The 24,675-nt window shown below is 39.5% G+C and overlaps 1 protein-coding gene across 3 annotated transcripts in view; it reads right to left on the reverse strand.

Annotated features, from left to right (window-relative positions):
• Nucleotides 1–24,675, reverse strand: part of dennd4c (DENN/MADD domain containing 4C) — a 201,815-nt gene that overhangs the window by 53,467 nt on the left and 123,673 nt on the right. For all 3 annotated transcript variants that reach the window (XM_067983316.1, XM_067983317.1, XM_067983315.1), the window contains exons 7-14: nt 18,037–18,103; nt 17,849–17,907; nt 10,030–10,174; nt 9,750–9,925; nt 7,751–7,851; nt 5,740–5,958; nt 2,981–3,126; nt 1,495–1,533 (exon numbers count right to left, since the gene is read on the reverse strand). In XM_067983316.1, coding sequence (XP_067839417.1) covers nt 1,495–1,533; nt 2,981–3,126; nt 5,740–5,958; nt 7,751–7,851; nt 9,750–9,925; nt 10,030–10,174; nt 17,849–17,907; nt 18,037–18,103 — 952 coding nt within the window. The remainder of the gene's footprint in view (nt 1–1,494; nt 1,534–2,980; nt 3,127–5,739; nt 5,959–7,750; nt 7,852–9,749; nt 9,926–10,029; nt 10,175–17,848; nt 17,908–18,036; nt 18,104–24,675) is intronic.

The raw sequence follows: 24,675 nt of genomic DNA on the forward strand, positions 1-24,675 counted from the left end.
CTGCTTGATAGCACTGTCAACAACACCTTCCATCACTTTGCTGATGATTGAGTGTAGACTGGTGGGGCGGTAATTGGCCGGATTGGATTAGTCCTGCTTTTTGTGGACAGGACATACCTGGGCAATTTTCCACATTGTCATGTAGCTGTACTGGAACAGCTTGGCTAGAGGTGCGGCTAGTTCTGGAGCAGAAGTCTTCAGCACTACAGCCGGGATGTTGTCGGGGCCCGTAGCCTTTGTTGTATCCGGGATATTAAATTGTTGTATTGAGCTACTAAAACCAATATAAACATACGTTTTTTTTTTCCTCTTACAGTTCTGTGAAGCATCTTAGCTTCTTGCCTCCAGCTAAATATTGGTAAGGCCAAAGCCACTGTCTTTGGCCCAATGACAAACTCCATACCCTGGCCACTGATTCCTTTCCCCTCTTTGGTCATGGTCTCAGGCTGAACCAGACTGCTCACAGTTCAGTGCCCCATTTAACCCTGAGGTGAGTTTCTGACCCCATAATCCTCTCCATCACAAAAACTGACAATTTCCAACTCAGCAACATCACCCACCTTCATCCCACACCCCCACCCCCCGCCACCTCAGCCCATCTGCTAATGAAACCCTCAGCTATCCGTAGCATCGCCCATCTCAGTTCATCTGCTGCTGAAACCTCATCCATACCTTGGTTACCTTCAGACTCAACTATTCCAATGCTCCCCAATGCTATCCTACATCCTATGTAAACTTCAGCTCATACAAAACTGTAGCCCGTATGCCCGTATTACCAATCACCCCTGTCCTCACTCATGGATATTAGCTTCCAGTCCCCCAACACCTCAAATTTAAAATTCACATGGACATATTTAAATCTCTTCATGGCCTTGCCTCTCCCCATCTCTGTAACCTCCTCCAACCGTATACCCTTTCCTGAGCTCACCATTCCTATGACTCTGCCCTCTTCTACATCGTACCCCATCATTGGCAGTCGTGCCTTCAGCCACACTTTGGTTTCCCTCCCTAAACCCTTCTGCCTTTTCACCTCCCTATCCTCCTGTAAGGCCTTCCTTAAAATCCATCTCTTTGACCAAGCCTTGGGATGTTTCTATGTTAAAGCCACTATGTAAATGCAAGTTTGTTGTTGATGTGCTGGAACCTCTATTTAACCATGTGTTATACTGTCATTGATTATCCCAATGAAAGGTTTAGTACTTTCACCCTTCCCCTCAAGTTGTTCCTGGCCTGAATACTTCACCTTTATGAAATACAAACCCTTCTTTCTCCCATCATGATTCCATATGCCTTTCCCACTTGCTTAACCAATCCACCCATTCATCTTGAGCTGGTGCTCAATATCAATTACCAATAATTTGTCTACTACTCTCATACTAGTCTGGATGTGCAGACTAATTAAAAATAGGGAGTTACCATGCACCGTTAAAAGTGAATTGCTGTTGCTTAAAGAAAAAAAATGATGAAACTACACAAAAAAAAAATCATACTAACCTTGGTTCCTTTCTCAGTGCCTTTATCAGAATGAAAAAGCTGGAGGGGTGGGGGGGGGGGGGGGAAAGTAGAAATTTTACAAAGGAACTGAAAAAATACTAAATTCTACTTGAAATTTTTAACACTATAAAACAGTTGTAAACTGTGTACTTCTGGAAACTGTTTTTTGAATTCAATTATACTCTGCACCAGACATTCAGATACACATGCATTCAGTGACCTCAAGACCCAAATAAAAAATACAGTCATTCATAGGTGACAAGTATTAAAATACAAGGTGAAAAGAACACTTCCTAAAATTAGAAATTCATCTGTAGTGGGCTACATAAAAAATAGGACCATACGGCCCCTCAAACCTGCTCCCCCATTCAATAAGATCATGACTGATCTTCGACCTCAACTCCACCTTCCTGCCCAATCCCCATATCCCTAGATTCCCTTAGATTCCAAAAATCTATTGATCTCAGCCTTGAATATACTCAACGACTGAGCATCCACAGCCTTTTGGGGTAGAGAATTCCAAAGGTTCACAACTCAGTGAAGAAATTCCACCTCATCTTAGTTTTAAATGGCTGACCCCTTAACCTGAGACTATATCCCCTCCTATTTCTGGACTCTCCAGCCAGGGTAAACGGCCTCTCATAATCTTATATGTTTCAATTAGATCACCTCTCATTCTTCTAAACTCCAGAGAGTAAGGGCCCATTCTACTCAATCTCTCTTCATAGGACAACCCTCTCATCCCAGGAATCAATCGAGTGAAACTTCATTGCATCCCCTCCAAGGCAAGTTTATCCTTCCTTAGATAAGGAGACCAAAACTGTATACAGTACTCCAGGTGTGGTCTCACTAAGGCCCTATACAATTGCAGCAAGACTTCCTTACTCTTGTACTCCAACCCCCTTGCAATAAAGGCCAACATACCATTTGCCTTCCTAATTGCTTGCCGTACCTACATGTTAACTTTGTATTTCGTGCACGAGGACACCCAAATCTCAACTTGAAAATTTAATAGTTTTTCACCATTTGAATATTGTGTTTTTCTACTCTTCCTACCAAAGTGAATAACCTCACATTTCCCCATGTTATACTCCATCTGCCACCTTCTTGCCCACTCACTTAACCGGTCTATATCCCTTTGCAGACACTGTGTCCTCCTCACAGCTTACAAAGCTAGGTGGGAAAGTATCGTCAGCAAACTTGGATACATTACACTCAGTCCCTTCATCTAAGTCATTCATATACAAACTCAAATCAGCTGCTATAAAACTTCTACTTTCTAACATTTAGCGTTATTGTATGATCTTGCATAGTTACTTGATAGAAAATTGGTAATAAGAATGTGCTAATCAAATTTGTATATTGAATTGGATTGTTCAGTTACTACTGATTAAGTAGGACTATACAATAATGCAAGATTTTTTTTTTAAAAAGACAATTATTAGTGAAAAGCAGATACTGTATTTGAAAACCTGCAAATTCTTACCTTATCTATACAGTCATCAAAAAATGCTAAGCTAGTATCCTTGTCACTCACAAAAGAACACTCTTCAATGAAGCGAATAAACATCTGTGTTTTAGTCAACTGAATGTAGAACTTTTGATGTGCCCGATCACGAGACTTCAAGAACCCTACCAAAAGTAAAACACTGCAATTAAATATGAAAGCACAGCAGCATAATCTATTCGAAGCTGCTTCAGTACAACTCTCCAGTTGCACAGCTGAGAGCGTCTCACGCTTGAAGGGCAACCGTATTCAGCAGAACTGCCACATATCAACTGCCAAAAAAGGACACCTCTTGACATTTATTTGTTTCTCTTAAGTCATGACACTCCATTTTAAGCTAATTGTCAAAACCAAACCAAGAATGGACATTTTGTACAGAATGCTCCATTCAATAAGTCTCAAGGAGAATGGAGAATTTTTTTTTTAAAAAGTTGTCTTGCAACAGACATTAGCGATTTCCTTGGTAATTTTCTCTCCTCTGGAGTCCAATAATTTCAGATGATCTGACAGAGTTGCTTAGGCAGTGCAAGTAACAGGTGCCTCTTGGAGCAGCTCCTTAGACCAAACCAGAAATTGATGCTTTCGACTGACATAGGTGTGGACCTGGAGATACCCAAGTTGCAGTTAGTGTCGCTTGGGTACCATACAAATAAGTCAGTGAATAACTGTGCAAAACCAGAAGGTCATAAAAGGAGGGAAATGATTAGCTGAAATCTACATCATACAACAGATTCTTTGTTTGCACAACTTAGAAGGGGCAAGTATTTTATACTGAATGATCATGAACACATTCTTTAAGTTGCATCACTGTGAAATCATGAGTTACAAGTTCCTCACTGTTCCCTATTCATAAGCTGACTCCAGCAAAAATTAAAGCTGAGATTGAAGAGTGGGAAGAAAAATTCTGCCCAATGTCTTCTCCTAGACTGCCTCCAATCTGCACTTTAGTAGCATTCAGGAACACAAAAGCATTAAGAAAAACCAGTAATTGCACAGATACCTTCCTTTACAATATTCAAGATGTAGCAATTCACAGTGCTGAAACCCACCCTTTTATGTACTTTATGAAATCACAACTTCCAATGAGTACACCAAATGAAGTTTGAAGATTTGATTGGTACATTAATGATATGCTAGCTCAGAGTCTTGTTTGCACAGTGGTTTCTTCCTAAAGGCAATGTGTGATGTTGCAATCAGGGAAAAAAGTAATCTTGTGCATTAAGTAGAAACAGAAGTCCAAAAATGATTCAAATTAAAGGGAATCAAACTGTTGGGCTCTGGTTAAAAATGACAGGCAACCAGCTGAAACTGCAAAGATGGGAGAGGACTATCATAGTAGATACAGCACAGGAGAAAGGCCATTCAACCCATCGTGCCTGTGCCAGCTCTTTGAAGGAGCTATCCAATTAGTCCCATTCCCCTGCTCTTTCCCCATAGCACTGTATTTTTTCCCCTTCAAGTATTTATCCAATTCCCTTGTGAAAGTTACTTTTGAATCTGCTTCCACCACCTTTTCAGGCAGTGCATTCTAGACCATTACAACTCGCTGCATAAAAAAAAGTTTTCCTCATGTCGCCTCTGGTTCTTTTGCCGAGTTATCCCCACTTTGCACAACAGAAAACTCAAACACTAGTCAAGAGTGACTTCAGATCCTAGCACGAAAATGAAATCATGATCTTCCAAAACGTAACCAACAGGTTCAGTTTTACGTTAATCCCACCATCTCAAAACGATTTAAGAAACAGTCATACTCAATTCCAGCATAAACCCAAATGTAAAAGAATCTGTAGGCAAATGGGAAAGCAAAGTAGAGAATGAAAGAGAGAAATCAAACACACACAAGTGTTCCAATGCATCATTCCAGAGTGGGATCATATGGATGCCTTCCACTCACATCAGATTATGGCTATGCCACCACAATGAACTACTGAGTGGGAGTAGGTGCATTCCTGCAGTGAAGAAAGAATGAAAAATTTCAATCTCCAGGCTGCTCCAAAGTACTTCCGAGTGATTAGTTTAAGTAGTGCTGGTAGAGTACATGGACAGATCATCCATCTCTTTACTTTGCCAAGGAAAGCATTAGTCTTGTATATATTTCTATTGGAAATTTTCTCCAATCACTTTATCATTGTTCTAGAGGTACTATGTTACCCGCCCAACATTTTATTCCTCCCCTCTTGAAGGTGCTGACTCAGACAAAGCTGCAGTTTTATTGACAATCTGGTGCCTCACCCAAGTGATGATTCTTCATGTTTGAGCCAAGGCAGCAAGTGCAAGCAGACTATTCAATTGTGGGGGGTATCACAGATAAACCTAACTCAATTTTCAATGTGTACTTAATATTCACACGTGCATATTTATATTTTCCTTCCATTAAAATAGCTGTGACCCCTATTCATACCCCAAGATGAACATTAAATTTCTATTGAATCGTCTAAGATATAAACAAAAACAGAGCTAATAAAGTAAGGAAGTTCTTCACTGAAATTCAAACCTTCCAAACCAACTGGTGCAAGCTTTAAAATGAAACTTAACTAGTACTCAATTCACATGCTGTATACTTAGCATGAGAGTTAAAAACTAAATTAATTTACAAGAGAAACACAGCAAAGCTGTACTTTAGCTAGCCTCAGCAGTTCATCCCTCAACTCATAGCATGAGAATTGAACGAAATAAATTGCCCTTTTGAGATGTTGAAATTCAATAGATTAGACATGCGTGATTTAAAAAAATATTACCTTGCAGATCATATAGTGAAGCTGCAGAAGTAGCTTTCTCAGAAGGAGCCTGGGTTATTGGTTTGAGGTATGTTCTATATCCCTTCAATATTGATGCCATGAAACGCAGAAAAGCCTCCTGGATTTCCATTTCCAGTGAAATCATCTTTTTATGCCAAGTAAAATCAGCCTCTATCGGTGTCATCTCCACAGCAGATCCTTCCTGCGCTCTCCTGTGAACTAAACCATATGATAGAATCAACAAAACTCAATCATGTCTTGCAGCTTGAGCAGTTGAATGTCTTTATCATCAGAAGAGTCTGCACCTGACTTCATTATGAAACTCAGTCAGCCAACCAGAATATGGACTCAATGGAAAGATGTTGAAGGGTGCTAAGAAATAGATACCTGGGGCTGAAAATAATAATTCAGATGGATGAAGCCACAATAAATTCCAATAACTTTTTGGGTTTTATAAATAGGGGCAGAGAATCGAAAAACAGGTTATGATAAATTTGTAAAAGGCAATGTTCACACCACAATTAGAATACCATGTGCATTTTTGGACACTAATAGAAAGGTCATTAAACTTACAGGGAGTGTACAATGTAGGTTCAGCATGATAGCAGGAAGAAGAAATTATAGATGTGAAACGAGAGAAGAGAATGGAACTTCTTCCACTGATCACAGAGACCAAGAAATTTAATAAGAGGTTTTAAAATTATGTACAATTTCTATAGGGAGATACTAATTCCTGAGATTGGGGAGTCACTGATACAGGGTCATTAATTCAAAATGACCACTAAGCCTGAGGAAATGTTAGGATAAATTTCTTTATATAGGGAATTATTAGAACATGGAATGCTTTGCCTCAGAGTAGCTGAGGCAGAAACCATTTTATCATTTAAGAGAAGTGTAGATAAACATTTGAAACAGATCCTGGTACAGGGCTATAGGGACAGAGCATGACAGTGGGATTAGTTTTGGATTACTCTAGCAAAAGCCAGCACAGACACGATGGGCTAAATGGCCTGTGCTCTACAGTTCCGAGTAAAGATTTTTCAGGCATCCAGCACTTTCTTTAGTTTAAATGCAAGCCTAGATTATTTAGAAACAGTACCCAAAGAAATTTATGGAATTGCTACAGTGAAATCCAGTGTACCAGATGCACCTTAATACAGGCTTCTAATGATGTGCAAACTTTGCAGGTGGAGAGAGGAGTGAAGAGCAGAAGGTAACTTGCATACTGCATGTCTGCAACCTTGAGTAAGTCATAGGTGCAACTATCAGTAGGAGAGACAGTCTATTCCTTTTAAATTTCAAGTTGCTTCACTCAAGTTATTTGATAATTAAAAATTTTTAGTATTGAATTGCTACATTGCTTAATTCAAATTATTGGATAATTCAATTTTTAAAATCACCAAACTTGGAATCAATAGAGTGCATTTACAGTAGCTTTTAAGTAGCATTTGGGCCAGAAGGTAGCTAAAATAAAAAAGTCAAAAGTTGCTCACTGCACCTTGACCCCTGATGGCCTTTCATTCTTTGCAGATCACCTGGCGTAATGGACACAATAGTAAGCCTGGCAGCACTGTCACCTCCCTGTGAGCCTGGCTACAGGGGGTAGGTATAATGTGCAGAGGTGCTACTTTGTAAAATTAATTTGATCATTTTTAGTTAATTTTTTGGCGATACAGCCTCAATGTTGATGATTTAAATGTTAGTGAAATCAATGAACCGATACTACTCCTGAATGTAGAACCAATGCCATGATGGCAAAAAAAAGTTTAACCGGATTGTTAAAAAAGTAAAAACAAACTTAGAAAACCATAACATTTGAGTAAAAAAAAATCCATCTGTCTTTTGTAAAACTGGAACAGAATATATAGGTATGCACTCCGTCAGACTTCCTGTTTCTTTGGGATTTAAGCAAAGAATGAGAGAATCAAAGAAGGAATTTTGAAAGAATGACTCGAAATTCCATATGAGGTCACAATTTCTCAAAAATGAAACTATTCCTTCGCTTTCTTACTCAATGAAAGCTGGTTTTGTAGGTTCACTAAGGAACTGAAGAGATTCTTTCCAGGCTTCTTTGGAAGTTGCTTCCAGTTTAAATTCTTCCGGTCATCAGATCTATAAAACAAAAGCAAAATCAAACATTTCAGCATACCGCTATAAGAAAACACACGAAAGGCTATTAAACCCATCAAGCCCCTTCCTTCCACAGATCACGAACCTACTCCATCATAGACACAACACAAACCATTTAATCTCCCCGAAGGTTTCTGTAAAGTTTCTCCCTGTTACCCTCAACAGAAACCCAGCTAAAATCTAGAACATCTACATCCTACATTATTCAATCTTGACCAGCTGTCTTCCTTGGCATAACATTTCCATGGTCCTGGCAATTCACAACCATTATGTTCCACATAACATTTGACCATCCCCTTCTTTATAGATCCCTGAGCTAAAATGAATTGGTCTAATCTACATAAAAGAGGAATGCAATGAACCAGTCATTTCCTGATCATCCAACTTATCCCATGAAAGGTCTTCTCAGGTCTATTACCCAGACAGCACACCCCTTCTGATTCTACTGACTGACTGTTGCACTGCATTCAAAAAATTATTGTGCTCAAGGTGAAGGATGTTAGTGCTGGAAAATGGAACACTTTCCATTTTGGACACTCAGGATCAACAATAAGCATTCCCACGTCAGGTATAGCACACACAGATGTACACTAAAGCTTCCTATACTTTGTTCCAACAATGTTGCTCAATCCCAATCAATTGCATCCGGATTGAGACCAACTGTGTCACTCAGTCTCCCTTCTCCCCCTTACCTCTTGTACTCATTTTAGTTATCTTCTACTGAATTTTGTATGGCTCCTTGCCTTCCCCTTTTGCTTCCTTATAACTTCACCCATCGCCCTGTGCTCACTGACCTACATTGGCTCCCAGTCCATCAACGCCTTGAATTTAAAATTCTCATCCTGGTGTTCAAATCCCTCCACGGCCTTGCCTCTCCCTAACTCTGTAACCTCCTCCAGCCCTACAACCCTCACAGGACTCTGCGTTCCTCCAAATCTGGCCTCTTCTGCATACCCGACTTCCTTCATCCCAGCATTGGGGGGCCACGTCTCGACCCCAAGCTCTGGAATTCCTTCCATAAGCCCCACTGCCTCTTTCTCTCCTCCTTTAAGATGCTCATTAAAACCTACCTCTTTGACCAAGCTTTTGGTCATGTCGTCTCTTATGGCTCGGTCAATTTTTATCTGATATACGCTCATGAAGGGTCTGGGGACGTTTCATTATGTTAAAAGTGCTACATAAATGCAAGTAGTTGTTCAGTTTTGTTGCTTATTTTGGACCTTGGTTCAGCTACCATGGTACTGATCTTACTAGGTTTCTCCTTCTGGTAGGAAGAGAGACCTTTTCCACACACATTAAATTATTTTGAAGTCCTAATATGTATTTAATCTTAGTTAAAAAGCCTATCGTAGAATAACAATACGTTTTAATTACAGGATCAAGCAGAATTTACAGAGGAGACTTTTTTTTAAAGCAGCAAATGATGATGATCTGGAGTGCACTACCTGAACAGGTGGTGGAAGCAGATTCAATGGTAACTTTCAAAAGGGAATTGGATATATACTTGAAAAGGAGAAATGTGCAGGGCTATGGGGAAAGGGAAGGGGAGTGGGGCTAACTGGATGGCTCTTTCATAGAGCTGGCACAAACACAATGGGCCAAATGGCCTCCTTCTGTGTTGTATGCTTCTGTGATTCTATAATGACCTTTATGCAAACATCTAACACCTATTTCTTTATTTAAAATGTTTAGCTCTGACTGTAGAACAAAAGAAAGAAATTCAAGGATTTAATTTCAGTGCTGACAAAACTAGTACACTTCCATTACTCCTCTGGTGAAGGGACATTTGTAAGCCCAAATAGGTTGCAAGATAGTTTTATGCCTTAACAAAGATACCAAAGAAGCCACAAAACTATAAGAGGCAAGTAACAGATGCTTACAGATATATTGTATTTGTATCCAGGTCCACACATACAACATCCAGAGGTGGGTCATAAAGATCAAAATAACGTGAATCAACACCTACAATAAACGGAAACGGTGCATTAAGGACTCCAGCTAGGGACAATGGACAGAGTGGAATATACGGACACTGCCATTGGAAAGGAAAGATCATCTGAAAAGAGAATGAAAAACTAATGTAAGTGAACTTATTTTTTAATACAAATTACTATTTTTATAAAAAGCCAAATCGTTTGGGGTTAACACACCAATACTTACAGTTACAACAGCTTCAGCCACACCTGTCAACACAGCAGGCCTGAGAGAGTGCAGCAGAATCTTGTTTTCCATCAAGACAAAATATAGTAGAGTTGCACAGTTCTCAGCACCTAAGTTCATCAGCAAAGTGCTAAAGTTTGCTCCTCTAAATAGGAAAAAAATCATGTTACATAGATAAGGTATATTCATGTCAAAATATTCTGCAAGTCTGTTTCAAAAATACAGTTGCACAACATGGTTGCGAATTAGTTGTTTTCTAGCTTGGTCATGAATTCAGACTTAAACACAAAGTCTGTCAAATTACTTGACATGTTTCCACAGATTACGGTTGAAAACATTCAACAGAAAAAGGTTTCCCAAGTCAAGCTATTATTCACACTGGGGTGGAGTTTCCGCTTTGGGAGCAATTGGTAGTTAGATGTAAATTTCACCCGAAAATTGCACCGGATGGGTGATTGTTTCAGTTTCAGCTATGTGATTTGAGCAATTTGCATAATCAAAATGTGAAATCTTCCATGAACCAGCGCAAGCCGACAGCTTAATAAAGCATAATCGTTCATTTCTTTTCTTTGCAATAAAAAATATTCATTGACTTGTGTATTTAAGATTGGTAACTTGGTGCAGTTTTATTAATACAGCTGAAAATGGGTTTAATCACAAAAAATAAGCATTTTTAATACAAATGTCTAGTCTTCCACCTGTAAGTAACCTGATTTTAAAATCACTGAAAATGATTTTTAAAAAACTATCCTGAAGCATTTACTACTTTTATGGATATAGACGAGCTAGTTTCTTCGTTAATTAATTTTTTTTTTAAAGAGAAACATTTAAAACCTGCTTACTAGTGCTTGTGCACCAAAGAAAACAAGCTTAATTTGGAGACCCTCCTCAAACAGCCGCAGACTGGCGCAATTGGTAGAAACTGGTTAAAACATTTACAATCACCAGGGAAAGGGTTTTGAATAAAGTATTAGAACTAAAAGCTGATAAGTCTCCAGGTCCTGACAGACTTCATCCTAGGGTCTTAAAAGAAGTCATGATGTGGAGATGTCGGTGATGGACTGGGGTGGACAAATGTAAGGAATCTTACAACACCAGGTTATAGTCCAACAAATTTATTTTAAAATCACAAGCTTTCGGAGAGCTTGTGATTTTAAAATAAATTTGTTGGACTATAACCTGGTGTTGTAAGATTCCTTAAAAGAAGTGGCTGCAGAGATAGTAGATGCATTGGTATTCATTTTCCAAAATTCCCTAGATTCTGGAAAGGTCCCATCAGATTGGAAAATAGCAAATGCAACTCCTCTATTCAAGAAAGGAGGGAGTCAGAAAGCAGGAAACTACAGGCCAGTTAGCTTAACATCTGTCATAGGGAAAATGCTAGAATCTATTATTAAGGAGGTTGTAACAGCACACTTAGAAAATCTCAATGCAATCAGGCAGAGTCAACTGAAATGCGATTTCCCTTTCACGAAGCTGACTAATTTATTAGAGTTCTTTGAGGAAGTAACAAGCAACGTGGATAAAGGGGATCCTGTGGATATGGTGTACTTGACTTGGATTTCCAGAAGGCTTTTGACAAGGTGCCACATCAAAGGCTACTACACAAAATAAGAGCTCATGGTGTAGGGGTAACATATTAGCATGGATAAAGGATTGGTTAGCCAACAGGAAAGAGAGTAGGCATAAATGGGTCATTTTCAGGTTGGCAAGATGTAACGAGTGGAGTGCCACAGGGATCAGTGCTTGGGCCTCAACTATTTACAATCTGTATCAATGACTTGGATGAAGGGACCGAATGTATGGTTGCTAAATGTGCTGATGACACAAAGGTAGGTAGAAAAGTAAGTTGTGAAGAGGACATAAGGAGTCTGCAAAGGGATATAGATAGGTTAAGTGAGTGGGCAAAAATTTGGCAGATGGAGTATAATGTGGGACAATGTGAACTAGTCCACTTTGGCAGGAGGAATAGAAAATCAGTATATTATTTAAATAGTGAGAGATTGACTGGAGGTACAGGGGGATCTGGATGTCTTAATACATGAATCACAAAAAGTTAGAATGCAGGTACAGCAAGTGATTAGGAAGGCAAATGGAAAATTGTCATTTATTGCAAGGGGAGTGGAATATAAATGTAGAGATGTTTGCTACAGTTGTACAGGGCATTGGTGAGACCACATCTAGAATACTGGGTGCAGTTTTGGTCTCCTTATTTAAGAAAGGAGACAATTGCTTTGGAGGCGGTTCAGAGAAGGTTCACTCGACTGATTCCTGGGATGAGGGGGTTATCTTATGAGGAAAGGTTGGACAAGTTGGGCCTGTATACATTGGAGTTTAGAAGAATCAGGGGTGATCTTATTGAAACATAAAAGATCCTGAGGGGACTAGAAGGGGTAGATGCTGAGGGGATGTTCCCCCTTGTGGGAGAGACTAGAACTAGGGGACAGTTTAAAAATAAGGGGTCTCTGATTTAAGACGGAGATGAGGAGAAATTTTTTCTCTCAGAGGGTCGTGAGTCTGTGGAACTCCCTTCCCCAGAGAGTGGTGGAGGCAGGGTCATTGAATATTTTTAAGGCTGAGTTAGATAGATTCCTGATTAACAAGGGAGTCAAAGGTTATATATAGTAGGTAGACAAGAAAGTAGGGTTAGGTCACAATCAGATCAGCCATGATCTTATCAAATGGCAGAGCAGGCTCGAGGGGCCGAATGGCCTACTCCTGCTCCTAATTTGTATGCTCAAAACTTGCCATCCGCGTTATTTCGATCGGGGCATGGCCAGTTTTGTGGGCAGGGTCAAATTCAGCGCAATGATTTTTGAACCGGCGCAAAAGATCATGGAAATTGGACGTAATTTACGCCCAGCATAAATAGAAACTCCTCAATTTTTTGCGCTGATAAAACCAGCACAATCTAGCGGAAACTCTACCCCACTATATTACTCAGCCCAATAGGCTGAGCAGAAAATTAAATAATCAAAGTGGGTTTTACAAACTGCTACAATAAATGATTATAATATAAGCAACAGTTTTCCTGTACTATGAAGTATTCAAACTGTTAAGAATTCAAAAAAATTAAATATGATCACTTAAAATCAAAATGTTCCTGGAACTATCGTTCCAAGTTGTCAGCTTGCCTTAATTTTTCCTCTCTTACTCCCCTCCCCCAAAAAAAAATATATTTTTAGAAGTTTGCTTGCACATACGATATGTTTAAGTGATGACAGCAGACACAATTTGAAGATACCTGCATGTGTGCACTTCCATATTGCAACTTATGTTATTTGTTGAGACAAATTATTGCTAAAGGACTACCTATTTCTCCATGAATCTTCATGCAGAGATCTATCTTTGTATGTGATGAATCACAGCTGTAATTTGTGGACTAAGAATATGTCTTCTCTACATCAGGTTAGCAAAAATTTCAGAAGTGGTCATTTCTATCAACAACTTTTAAGCTCAACTCCTCCATTATGGCACATCTAATGACAACTGAGCATGGATTCTCGGAACAGAAGTCACAAAATGAGCTTAAACTCTTGGGCAGCATTCAACCATTACTACAACCAAAGGAACAACAGGAATGTCAAACCAATTCAAATGGCCAGACACATGGACAAACAGTTTAATTTAACTGTCTGGTTAAACAAATCTAAACTAATAAATCTGGCCCAGTAACTAATAATACAAACATATTTTGCTGCACAACCATGAATATTCTGGCTGAGCACTTTATCCTTAAGCTGATTGGCCAATTCTCAATTATTTACTACATCACTCTAATTTTAATCACTTTTCTAAAGTTCAGTAGATTGCTCTTTATTTGGTGGCCCAATGGATAGACACACCCTCTTCTCAAATGCAGCCCTGTCCAATAAGTTGAAGTCTCCACTTGGCCAATTATAACAATTGCTATATGCAATGAGTTCAGACAATCTCAATGCAGGCCTAACAGGGAGTGAAACCACAGGACGAAACTGCCCTTCGTTCAACGATTGGTGAATTGGCAACCTCATTCAGAATCCACAATTGCTGCTGTGGGAAGTTAAGTGTGATAGGAGGTGGTCTGAGCATTGGGTCAGGGCAGACTGAAGAAAGCTTTCACTCGGCTGTACCTTACCTGGAAGTGCCTGACATTAATAATGGGTATTCAAAGTGAAGAAAATACTCTATTCATCAGTATGACATCTTAGAACATAAGAACATAAGAAATTGGAGCAGGAGTAGGCCAATCGGCCCCTCGAGCCTGCTCCGCCATTCAATAAGATCATGGCTGATCTGATCCCAACCACAAATCTAAAGAACACAAGAAGTCGGAGCAGGACCCGGCCACATAGCCCCTGGGCCCTCTCCGCCACCCACAGGGCATTGACCGATCCGAACTCAGCTTCATGTCCAATTTCCTGCCCGCTCCCCATAACCCCTAATTCCCTTTACTTCTAGGAAACTGTCTATTTCTGTTTTAAATTTATCTAATGATGTAGCTTCCACAGCTTCCTGGGGCAGCAAATTCCACAGACCGACCACCCTCTGAGTGAAGAAGTTTCTCCTCATCTCAGTTTTGAAAGAGCAGCCCCTTATTCTAAGATTATGCCCCCTAGTTCTAGTTTCACCCATCTTTGGGAACATCCTTACTGCATCCACCCGATCAAGACCCTTCACAATCTTATATGTTTCAATAAGATCGCCTCTCATTCTTCTGAACTCCAATGAGTAGAGTCCCAATCTACTCAACCTCTCCTCATATGTCCGCCCCCTCATCCCCGGGATTAACCGAGTGAACCTTCTTTGTACTGCCTCGAGAGCAAGTATGTCTTTTCTTAAGTATGGACACCAAAACTGTATGCAGTATTCCAGGTGCGGTCTCACCAATACCTTATATAACTGCAGCAATGCCTCCTTGTTTTTATATTCTATCCCCCTAGCAATAAAAGCCAACATTCCGTTGGCTTTCTTGATCACCTGCTGCACCTGCATACCAACTTTTTGATTTTCTTGCACTAGGACCCCCAGATCCCTTTGTACTGCAGTACTTTCCAGTCTCTCGCCATTAAGAAAATAACTTGCTCTCTGATTTTTCCTGCCAAAGTGCATAACCTCACATTTTCCATTATATTGCATCTGCCAAATCTCCGCCCACTCACCCAGCCTGTCTATATCCCCTTGCAGGTTTTTTATGTCCTCCTCACTCTCTACTTTCCCTCCCATCTTTGTATCATCTGCAAATTTTGATATGTTGCACTCGGTCCCCTCCTCCAAATCGTTAATATAGATTGTAAAGAGTTGGGGACCCAGCACCGACCCCTGTGGAACACCACTGGTTACTGGTTGCCAGTCCGAAAATGAACCATTTATCCCAACTCTCTGCTTCCTGTTCGATAACCAATCCTCCACCCATGCCAGAATATTACCCCCAATCCCGTGATTTTTTATCTTAAGTAATAATCTTTTATGTGGCACCTTGTCGAATGCCTTCTGGAAGTCTAAATACACTACGTCCACTGGTTCCCCTTGATCCACCCTATACGTTATATCCTCGAAGAACTCAAGCAAATTTGTCAGACATGACTTCCCCTTCATAAAGCCATGCTGACTTTGTCCTATTAAATTATGCTTATCTAAATGTTCCGTTACTGTCTCCTTAATAATAGACTCCAAAATTTTACCCACCACAGATGTTAAGCTAACTGGCCTATAATTTCCAGCCTTCTGCCTACTACCCTTTTTAAATAACGGTGTTACATTAGCAGTTTTCCAATCTGCCGGGACCTCTCCTGAGTCCAGGGAATTTTGGAAAACTATCACCAAAGCATCCACAATCCCTACTGCCACTTCCCTCAAGACCCTAGGATGGAAGCCATCAGGTCCAGGGGATTTATCCGCCTTGAGTCCCATTATTTTACTGAGTACCATCTCCTGAGTGATTTTAATCGTATTTAGCTCCTCCCCCCCCCCCCCCCCCCCCCGAGAGTCCCCTGTTTGTCCAGTGTTGGGATATTCTTAGTGTCCTCTACTGTAAAGACTGAAACAAAATATTTGTTCAGCATTTTTGCCATCTCCATGTTTCCCACCATTAATTTCCCGGTCTCATCCTCTAAGGGACCTATGTTTGCCTTAGCCACCCTTTTTCTTTTTATATAACTATAGAAACTCTTGCTATCTGTTTTTATATTTTTTGCTAATTTCTTTTCATAATCTAACTTCCCTTTCTTAATCAATCCTTTAGTTACTTTTTGCTGTCTTTTGAAGAATTCCTAATCTTCTATCCTCCCACTAAGTTTGGCTACCTTATATGTCCTTGTTTTTAGTCGGATACTATCCTTGATTTCTTTACTTAGCCACGGATGGCTGTCATTTCTTTTACACCCTTTTTTCCTCAGTGGAATATATTTATTTTGAAAGTTGTAAAATAACTCCCTAAATGAACACCACTGCTCATGTACCGTCTTACCCTTTAATCTATTTTCCCAGTCCACTTTAATCAATTCCGCTCTCATACCATCATAGTCTCCTTTATTCAAGCTCAGTACGCTTGTTTGAGAATCAACCTTCTCACCCTCTAATTGGATATGGAATTCAACCATGTTGTGGTCGCTCGTTCCAAGGGGATCCTTAACTAGGACATTATTAATTAATCCTGACTCATTACACAGGACCAGGTCCAAGGTTGCCTGCCCCCTTGTAGGATCAGTTACATACTGCTCAAGAAATCCATCCCTGATGCACTCAATGAACTCGTCCTCAAGGCTGCTCTGCCCAATTTGATTTGTCCAGTTAATATGATAATTAAAATCCCCCATAATTATGGCTGTTCCCTTATTACATGCCCCGACTATCTCCTGATTAATACTTCTTCCAGCAGAGTTGCAACTATTAGGAGGCCTATATACTACGCCCACTAATGTTTTTTTTCCCTTATTATTCCTTATCTCCACCCAAACTGTTTCATTATCTTGATGCTTTGTCCCAATATCATTTCTCTGTATTGCACATAGATGACACATAAAACACTTATGAAAAACTCCTGTTTGGTTGAGTGCATGAATGTACCAAAAAAAGGAGGAACTTTCCAGGTTTTATGCAGAATCAGATGTCAGCAGGGCCACAGTAATCGTGCTACAGTTAACGTCAGTGTTCCTATGCTATGGAAAAGGAGGGGGGGGGGGTCGGGGAGGGAAGAAAAAGAAGATGCTCCTGATCGCCATCAAGTGACTCCTGCTGCAAGGTATGATTACAGGGAGGCTGTGCGAAGACAGGATCAGGTGCACCTTGGACCATTCATAAATTATGGCCTCAGGTACTCATGAAACCATACCTTAATGAGTGAGAGGCGCGCGCGCAACGCCCTCAGGATAAGATGGGGGGGGGGGGGGGCGGAAGAGGCAGATTGGGGGGGGGGGGGGGGGAAAGAGGTAGAAGCCATCAAAACAGCGCTGAACTTGTTTTTTTTGGGTACTGGTATTGGTCATAATATTTTACATGATTAGCATTTAGCATACTTGCTCAACAACTTTAAGGCTAATCACTATTACATGAAATTAATAAGGTTTATGGATTTGCAACAAATATTTTACTTTGCCTGTAAGGATTTTCAAATGGAAATTAAACACTAAATAATTGTGCAAAGTAGTGAAAAATGAATCAAAAATAAAGCCAAAGAAAAAATGCATACAGATGTGAGAAAGTGTAAGGGAAACAGGTGAGGAAAACAGAAAACAGAAAAGTGGTAAAAGCAGAATAGTAAAATGAATGAATACAACGAAGCCTTGATTAGGTTACACAAGTTAGGAAAAATTCAATAGTTTTTCTTATTCCAGCTTACCTTAAAGGTAAGGGTGTTGAAACCGGTTGAGACAGGATCAATGCATCAAGTGCCGACAGCTACAAAACAGACAACTGTTCAGTATCAAGTTGAATTTAAGTCAAAGTAACAACATTCTTGTTTTAAAAAAATCAAGTTCAACTCTTCACAGGTAATTTTGTACTACTAGTAATGTGCATACACATTACCTGAACCAAGATTCTTGGCCTCTGGGCTGATGGGAAGGGAACGTTATGCATGAAGTGGGATATATGCCTATAAACAATATAAGAAAAGTCTCAAAAAATGATAAATGGCAAAACAAAAGTGATTATAATTAGTATGCATTAAACCGAAGTGAAACAAACAGAAAACAGTACTAGTCTCACAGCAATTGTCTCCAGGCAGTATCAATATTAGTACGCTATTTGCAATCCAATTGCAATACGGACTGTTCTGCTGCATGTGAACATCAACTAAATTTTAAAAACTAACCAAGAAAAAAAAAGGCTGGATATTAGCATAAGCAGTGTCATGGGGCATGGTAAACAAATACAAAATCCTATGGTTATTAGAAACTTGCCTGTAGTTTTTACTCTCAAAAAAGTGACCGCTCCCATTGCATTAACAGAATATACTAGGCTCCCAAACTCCTTTTAATTTTGTTTCAGAATGAAAGTAATTCCTATTTTACTCCTATGAAATGCCCAATATAATTGATTGTTAACATAATAGCCAATGTAATGACCATAAAGCTTTTAACTGTTCCAGAAAATGATAGTTGTGACAATGGTAAAAATTACAGGCACTACAGTTCAGTGTGTTTGATACTGGCCTATCATCTGAGACCCAGGTTCAAATCCTGCCCAGGTTGATGGGATCAATATATTGTTTGCTGTCTTCAACACTGCTCTGTGAAATCATGCTCAATCCAGCACAAATCTGTTCATAATTCAGCACAACTGACAGTCTCACTCATGGGCCTCAGAATGGCTTGTGTGGGGAGAAAAAAGAAAACCTGACACATTGGTACAATAGTGGTTGCTCTTCTGAGACACACAGTTGAAACTAAGTAAAGGGAGCTTTACTCTAGATCTAACGATACTATACCTGACATGGGAGTGCTTGATGCTCCCAAAGTGCCTGATCTGGAAAGTGTTCCATTTTCTCACAATATCATCTCACGTTGAACAGTACAAAACTCAAAACTTTTTTAAAAACTGTGAAAATTACCACAAATCTACTATTACATTCGGTGAATATTTGGGAATATCTAGTTAGAGGTTAAGATTAATTAATACTCCCCTGGCCAGTCTCCCATCCACCATGCTCTAAACTTCAGCTCATCCAAATTCTGTTGCCATTATCCTATCCCACATCAAGTCGCACTCAGCCAATACCCTTGTCCCTGATGACTTTCATTGGCTCCCAGTCCTCCAACAACTCAAATTTAAAATTCTCACGTGTTTCAATCTCATCATGGCCTCGTCCCTCCCCATCTCTAACCTCCTCCTAAGCGACACCACCACACAACTCTCCATTTTTCCAACTCTGGCCTCTTCTGCATCCCTCATTTCATAATTGGTGGTCATGCCTTTAGCTGCCTAGGCTCCACGATCTGAAATTCCCTCCCTAAACTCCTCTGCAAACCTCACCAGCTTGCTCTCTTCCTTTAAGACCCTTCTTAAAATTCACCTCATTGACCAAGCTTTTGGTCACCTTTCTTTGGGTTAGCATCTATTTTTGTCTGATTATGCCTCCAACAACAACTTTCACTTATGTAGCATCATTAATGTAGTAAAACGTCCCAAGGCACTTCACAGGAGCGTTAACAAACAAAATCTGACACCGAGCCACATAAGGAGCTATTAGGACAGGTGACCAAAAGCTTGGACGAAGAGGTATGTTTTAAGGAGCGTCTTAAAGGAGGAGAGAGAGGTAGAGAGCTGGAGAGGTTTAGGGAGGGAATTCCAGAGCTTAGGGCCTAGGCAGCTGAAGGCATGGCCACCAATGGTGGAGCGAATAAAATCGGGGATGCACAAGAGGTCAGAATTGGAGGAGCACAGAGATCGGAGGGTTGTAGGGCTGGAGGGGATAGACCATGGAGGGATTTGAAAACAAGGATGAGAATTTTAAAATCGAGGCGTTGCCGGACTGGGAGCGAACATAGGTCAGCAAGCACGGGACAACAGGTGAACAGGTCTTGGTGCAATTTGGGATACGGGCAGAGTTTTGGATGAGCTTAAGTTTATGGAGGGTAGAAGCCAGAAGAGTGTAATGTGATGTTTTTCTATGTTAAAGGTGTTATATAAATGCAAGATGTTGTTGTGTTAACAGATGCCCAGAAACTGCTGCAATCTCAACTCACATGGGTGTCTCAAATTACTGCCTTATAACTCACCCAACCACATTTCCCATGACTATGCTCAAGGACAAATTAGATTAAAAATGTCTTTTTATAACTGCATGTTTGCTGGTCTCATACTGTAAATCTTTATTTTCCCCTTATTTTCTCTCAGTAGACCTTTCATACAGTTCTACATCTCTGGGTTTGCCAACAGCTCCATTTCCCACTTTCACCCAGCTTGTACAGGGTTCTCCGTCTCAACCTCATTCTTTCCACACCTCAGACTACTGTTCCTTGTGGCTTTCCTTCTGTATAGCTGGTACTCTACAACTCAAATTTTACCCACTGTGTTTTGTACTCTTCATTTTTCCATTCATCTGCCAGGGACTTTGAGCTTTTACAGCTACAGTGCAAAACGGTTAAATGAATAATGATTTTGCCAACTAATTTTATTCATTTAACCATTCTATTCTTTTATCCATTGGATCCAGAAGCCAATAATGGAATGCAAACTGGATTGTACATCACTGTATGGTCACGCTGTTATGGATAACAAATGCGTACTAGTGTCATTTGCTTCATTACAATATACACATTACAGTGCAGCACAACAAATCTTAAAAGGCCTTTTAAAAACATATTATTCATATCTAGCAATACCGCATAGCATTTAAGAGTGAAAAGCATCACAAAGCTTGAGCATTCGTGCCTCATGAGGCGGTTTTCACGTCTGAACAAAAGCACTTGTCCCATCGATTGTCAAAAGTACTCCAGCCCTAGCACCTGATGAAGTGAAAGAGACTCAAACACTGAATTGGTTACTAGGCAATATTCACAACTAGACAAAACGCTGCACAAAAGAACTTTATAAACTGATTGGCAAAAAGGCCAGAACTGGTTGGCTTTTTGCAAGGCAGTACTATGCTTAAATGAATAAACCTAGACTTTTGCAATTCATTTAGACATTTTATTCATTAAGTTATTCATTTAACAGAGACAGCTATCATTGGAAAGATATGATGTGGAGATGCCGGTGATGGACTGGGGTTGACAATTGTAAACAATTTTACAACACCAAGTTATAGTCCAGCAATTTTATTTTAAATTCACAAGCTTTCGGAGGCTTCCTCCTTCCTCAGGTGAACGTTTGTTCCAACAAACGTTCACCTGAGGAAGGAGGAAGCCTCCGAAAGCTTGTGAACTTAAAATAAAATTGCTGGACTATAACTTGGTGTTGTAAAATTGTTTACAATTGGAAAGATAGAAATGGGATTGTATATGGAGATTTTATTCTCTTAAATATTTTATTATTTTCAGTTATTCATTTAAGTGGCCTTGACTGAAATGATCTGGTATGAGTGTGGGGGGCACGGGTGGGTGGAGGGTAATCTTGTTACACCTGCATGAGGGGGCAGGATCAGGGCCAAGAGCTGGTTGGGAGACAGCAAGAGGTTGAAGTCTGGGGCTGAGATTGGGGCTGAATACAAACCAGGACATGGAGATCCAACTCTGGCTGTATTGTTGTTACTTCATTGTTGTGCTGTGTTGATGCTTACTAATTGCAGGGCTGCAGATGGCTGTACTATTATTGCTTATAATTGTACTGGTAGGATGCAGTCTAACTTACATTATCACCATGTGGATTGATTGCATTCCAACTGCCTTAATTATGAAGGAGGCAGAAATTCATGCAATCTACCCACTTCTGGAAATATCTGCAGTGCAAAGGAAAAAAATTCAACCTGGAAAAATTCCTGACTTGATTGCAGTAGGAGTGTACGGTTTTGCCAGAGTAAGATGTTGACCAGTGTAAAAATAGCAGCTTTTTAAATTGTCACAGGCTGAAAACTGAGGTGCAACATACACAGAGCTTGGGTATCAGCAGGAAAACAGAGGTAAATACTGCAAGCACTGAGGCTCAGATAAAGGAATAGGCCTACACAAGAATGTCTTTAAAAAAGAAATGGGTAGATTATGGCTAAGATTAGTGATTTGTTCGAGAATTATTTATGTTCACTTTATAAATTTAATTCTTAGATATAAATATACCAGCGGCTCTAAAAGTAACTTTTTGAGCTATGTAATTGGTAATTGCTGACTTGTCCAATGAATACTTCAGCTGATCCGCAGTTAATTCAGCTGTTAGTGGTCACCGTCATTATTTGAGGCAATCACAATTTAAAAAAACTTTTGATATGATACCACACGAGTTATAAACACAAGAGCTATATAGATTGCTCCATTTATTGATTTACATTGCTCTATTGATTTACTCTCAGTTTACTGTGATATTATGGTATTCGACACAAAAATAAAAGGTCAATATTTGTTACCAAAAACTGTGACGCTCATTTTTCTGCACCAACTGCTCTGATTAAACAGATTGAGACTTGACCTGCAAATTCAGCGTACTACAGCACTATGGTCAGGAGTGCCGCCTCATGTTCAATAAAACTAGTTCATATCCAGGGATCCATTACTGGTAGATTATTAGATTGCTATTAGTAACTGGAATGAACAGAGAACTGAATTCACAACCAAAAATAGCATCCTAATAAGCTTAGCAGTTCAAATGAATTCAAGTCAACAAAATTACCAAATTTCAATACTTGTATTTCCTTTTTTTAAAAAATAGAAACAGAAAATGTTGGAAATGCACAGCAGGTCCTTTGGTATCCGATAGAGAAAAGATAGACCAAATGTTTCAGTCGCAAGCTGAAGGGGCCCACCCAAGCCCCAGTGACAGCTTTAACCCGTCTGTCTCCAATGGTGATGGATCAGCTAAGCATCCCTGACACATTAGTTTAAATTTCCAGCATTTATGGTTTCCTTTTAATCTAATAAAAAATATTTCTCCACAAACAAATGATGCCATTTCTGCCATCATAAAAACTTCCTGCAGCCAGAACCATTAAGTTCCAAGTTTAAGTCAGATCCCCCGATAGTCTCATGGAACGGGGATAATGGAATCCTGTGATGCTGATCATTACGGTTGAGAACTGACAGTTTTAGTTGCTCATTATAGCCAGAAAATTTGACGAGAGATCCAAACCTCAAACACATTTAAATGCTCATCCTGGTTTGTAACTCTTGCTCAGGAATTTACTTCAAATGTTTTAACTTAAATATAATAGTTGTAAGATTTACTTCAACAGTGATAAGCAAAAAAAAAGTGCAGAAGCCCACCATTTGAATCAAAATACAAATGAATAGACAATACTTAGAAAATGAAAAAAAATCCAAAACATTGTAATTCTGTTCGCAATTAAAATAAATTTAGGTAGGCTGCATGAATTACAAAAGCCCTTATAAATTAGTTTTCTTCAAAAAGCAATAAAGCCCGAAAGTAAGCAATAACATGTGCAACAACCCAAATGAGTTTAGGTAGTACAAGACAGGTTATACGAATGAAACTCAGATATTCCACATTAATTCTACCAATCTGGGCTTGATGTATATTTAATAATTCAGAGTCATAGCCAGTAATTCATTTTCAGACTTGAAACATTCATCTCAAACTGCCCAAGTTTGTTTTATTGGTTACCTGAACCCATTAATTATGGTCTTTAATCATTCCCAGGTATCACATTTTTCACTACATAAAATCATATTGCAATTTAAGCATGTGCCCAGAGAATACCAGTTAAGACAGTTGAAGTTATTAAATTTCTCCTATGTGTTATGATAATAGGGAAATTGTTTTTCTCATAGAATTTTAAAATAGCGAGTTAAGATGGAAGCTGGTCTCCCTCAACATTTTTAAAAATGGAACGGAGAGGACGGGTCATCTACAGGCACATGGTTAGGTTGATTGATTTGTAAATAAGTACTTTGTTCTGTTTGCAAACTGAATTGTACATTATTATTGTCTCCACAGGTTCCTGAAACAAGATGAAGAATGACAAATTGCTCATTAACATTCTATGCAATGGTCCCTACTAATGTATAAGAATAATTGATAGTATTGTCTTCAGACACAAGATTGTAGAATTCTCCTTTAATTTTTAGTACTGGCAAAAGATGGGTTAACTGGAAGTTCACACCATCCACAAAAATCTTGAAGATCTATAAAAGATTTTCACCCAATAGTCTTGTTACTTATTGACCTCAATCACATTCTTGTGCATCGTGTTTTTAAGTCATGCTGTTTCAAAAGGACAGGAGCAGCATTATGGAAACACCACCACCTGCAAGTTTCTTTCCAAAATTGTGTACCACCCTGACTGCCATTCCTCCATTTCTATCAAAATCATGGAAACTCCTTACCTAACATCATTGTGCAAGCGTCATCACCACAAGGACTGCAGCGACAACTAGGGATAGGCAATAAATGTGACCTTGCCAGCGCCAACCAGGTCCCAAGAAGTTAACAAAAAAAGCATCTTGCTGTACTTATTTGGTTTCCATGAAACACGTAACCCGTGAATAAATTGGACCAGTTAGTTCTAGCCGATAAGTACTGGTCTGCCGGTGTAGTATTTTCGCTCATTCAGAAGAGGCG

Source organism: Heptranchias perlo, chromosome 4, assembly GCF_035084215.1.
Source record: "Heptranchias perlo isolate sHepPer1 chromosome 4, sHepPer1.hap1, whole genome shotgun sequence".
In the NCBI taxonomy this organism is placed as follows: Eukaryota; Metazoa; Chordata; class Chondrichthyes; order Hexanchiformes; family Hexanchidae; genus Heptranchias; species Heptranchias perlo.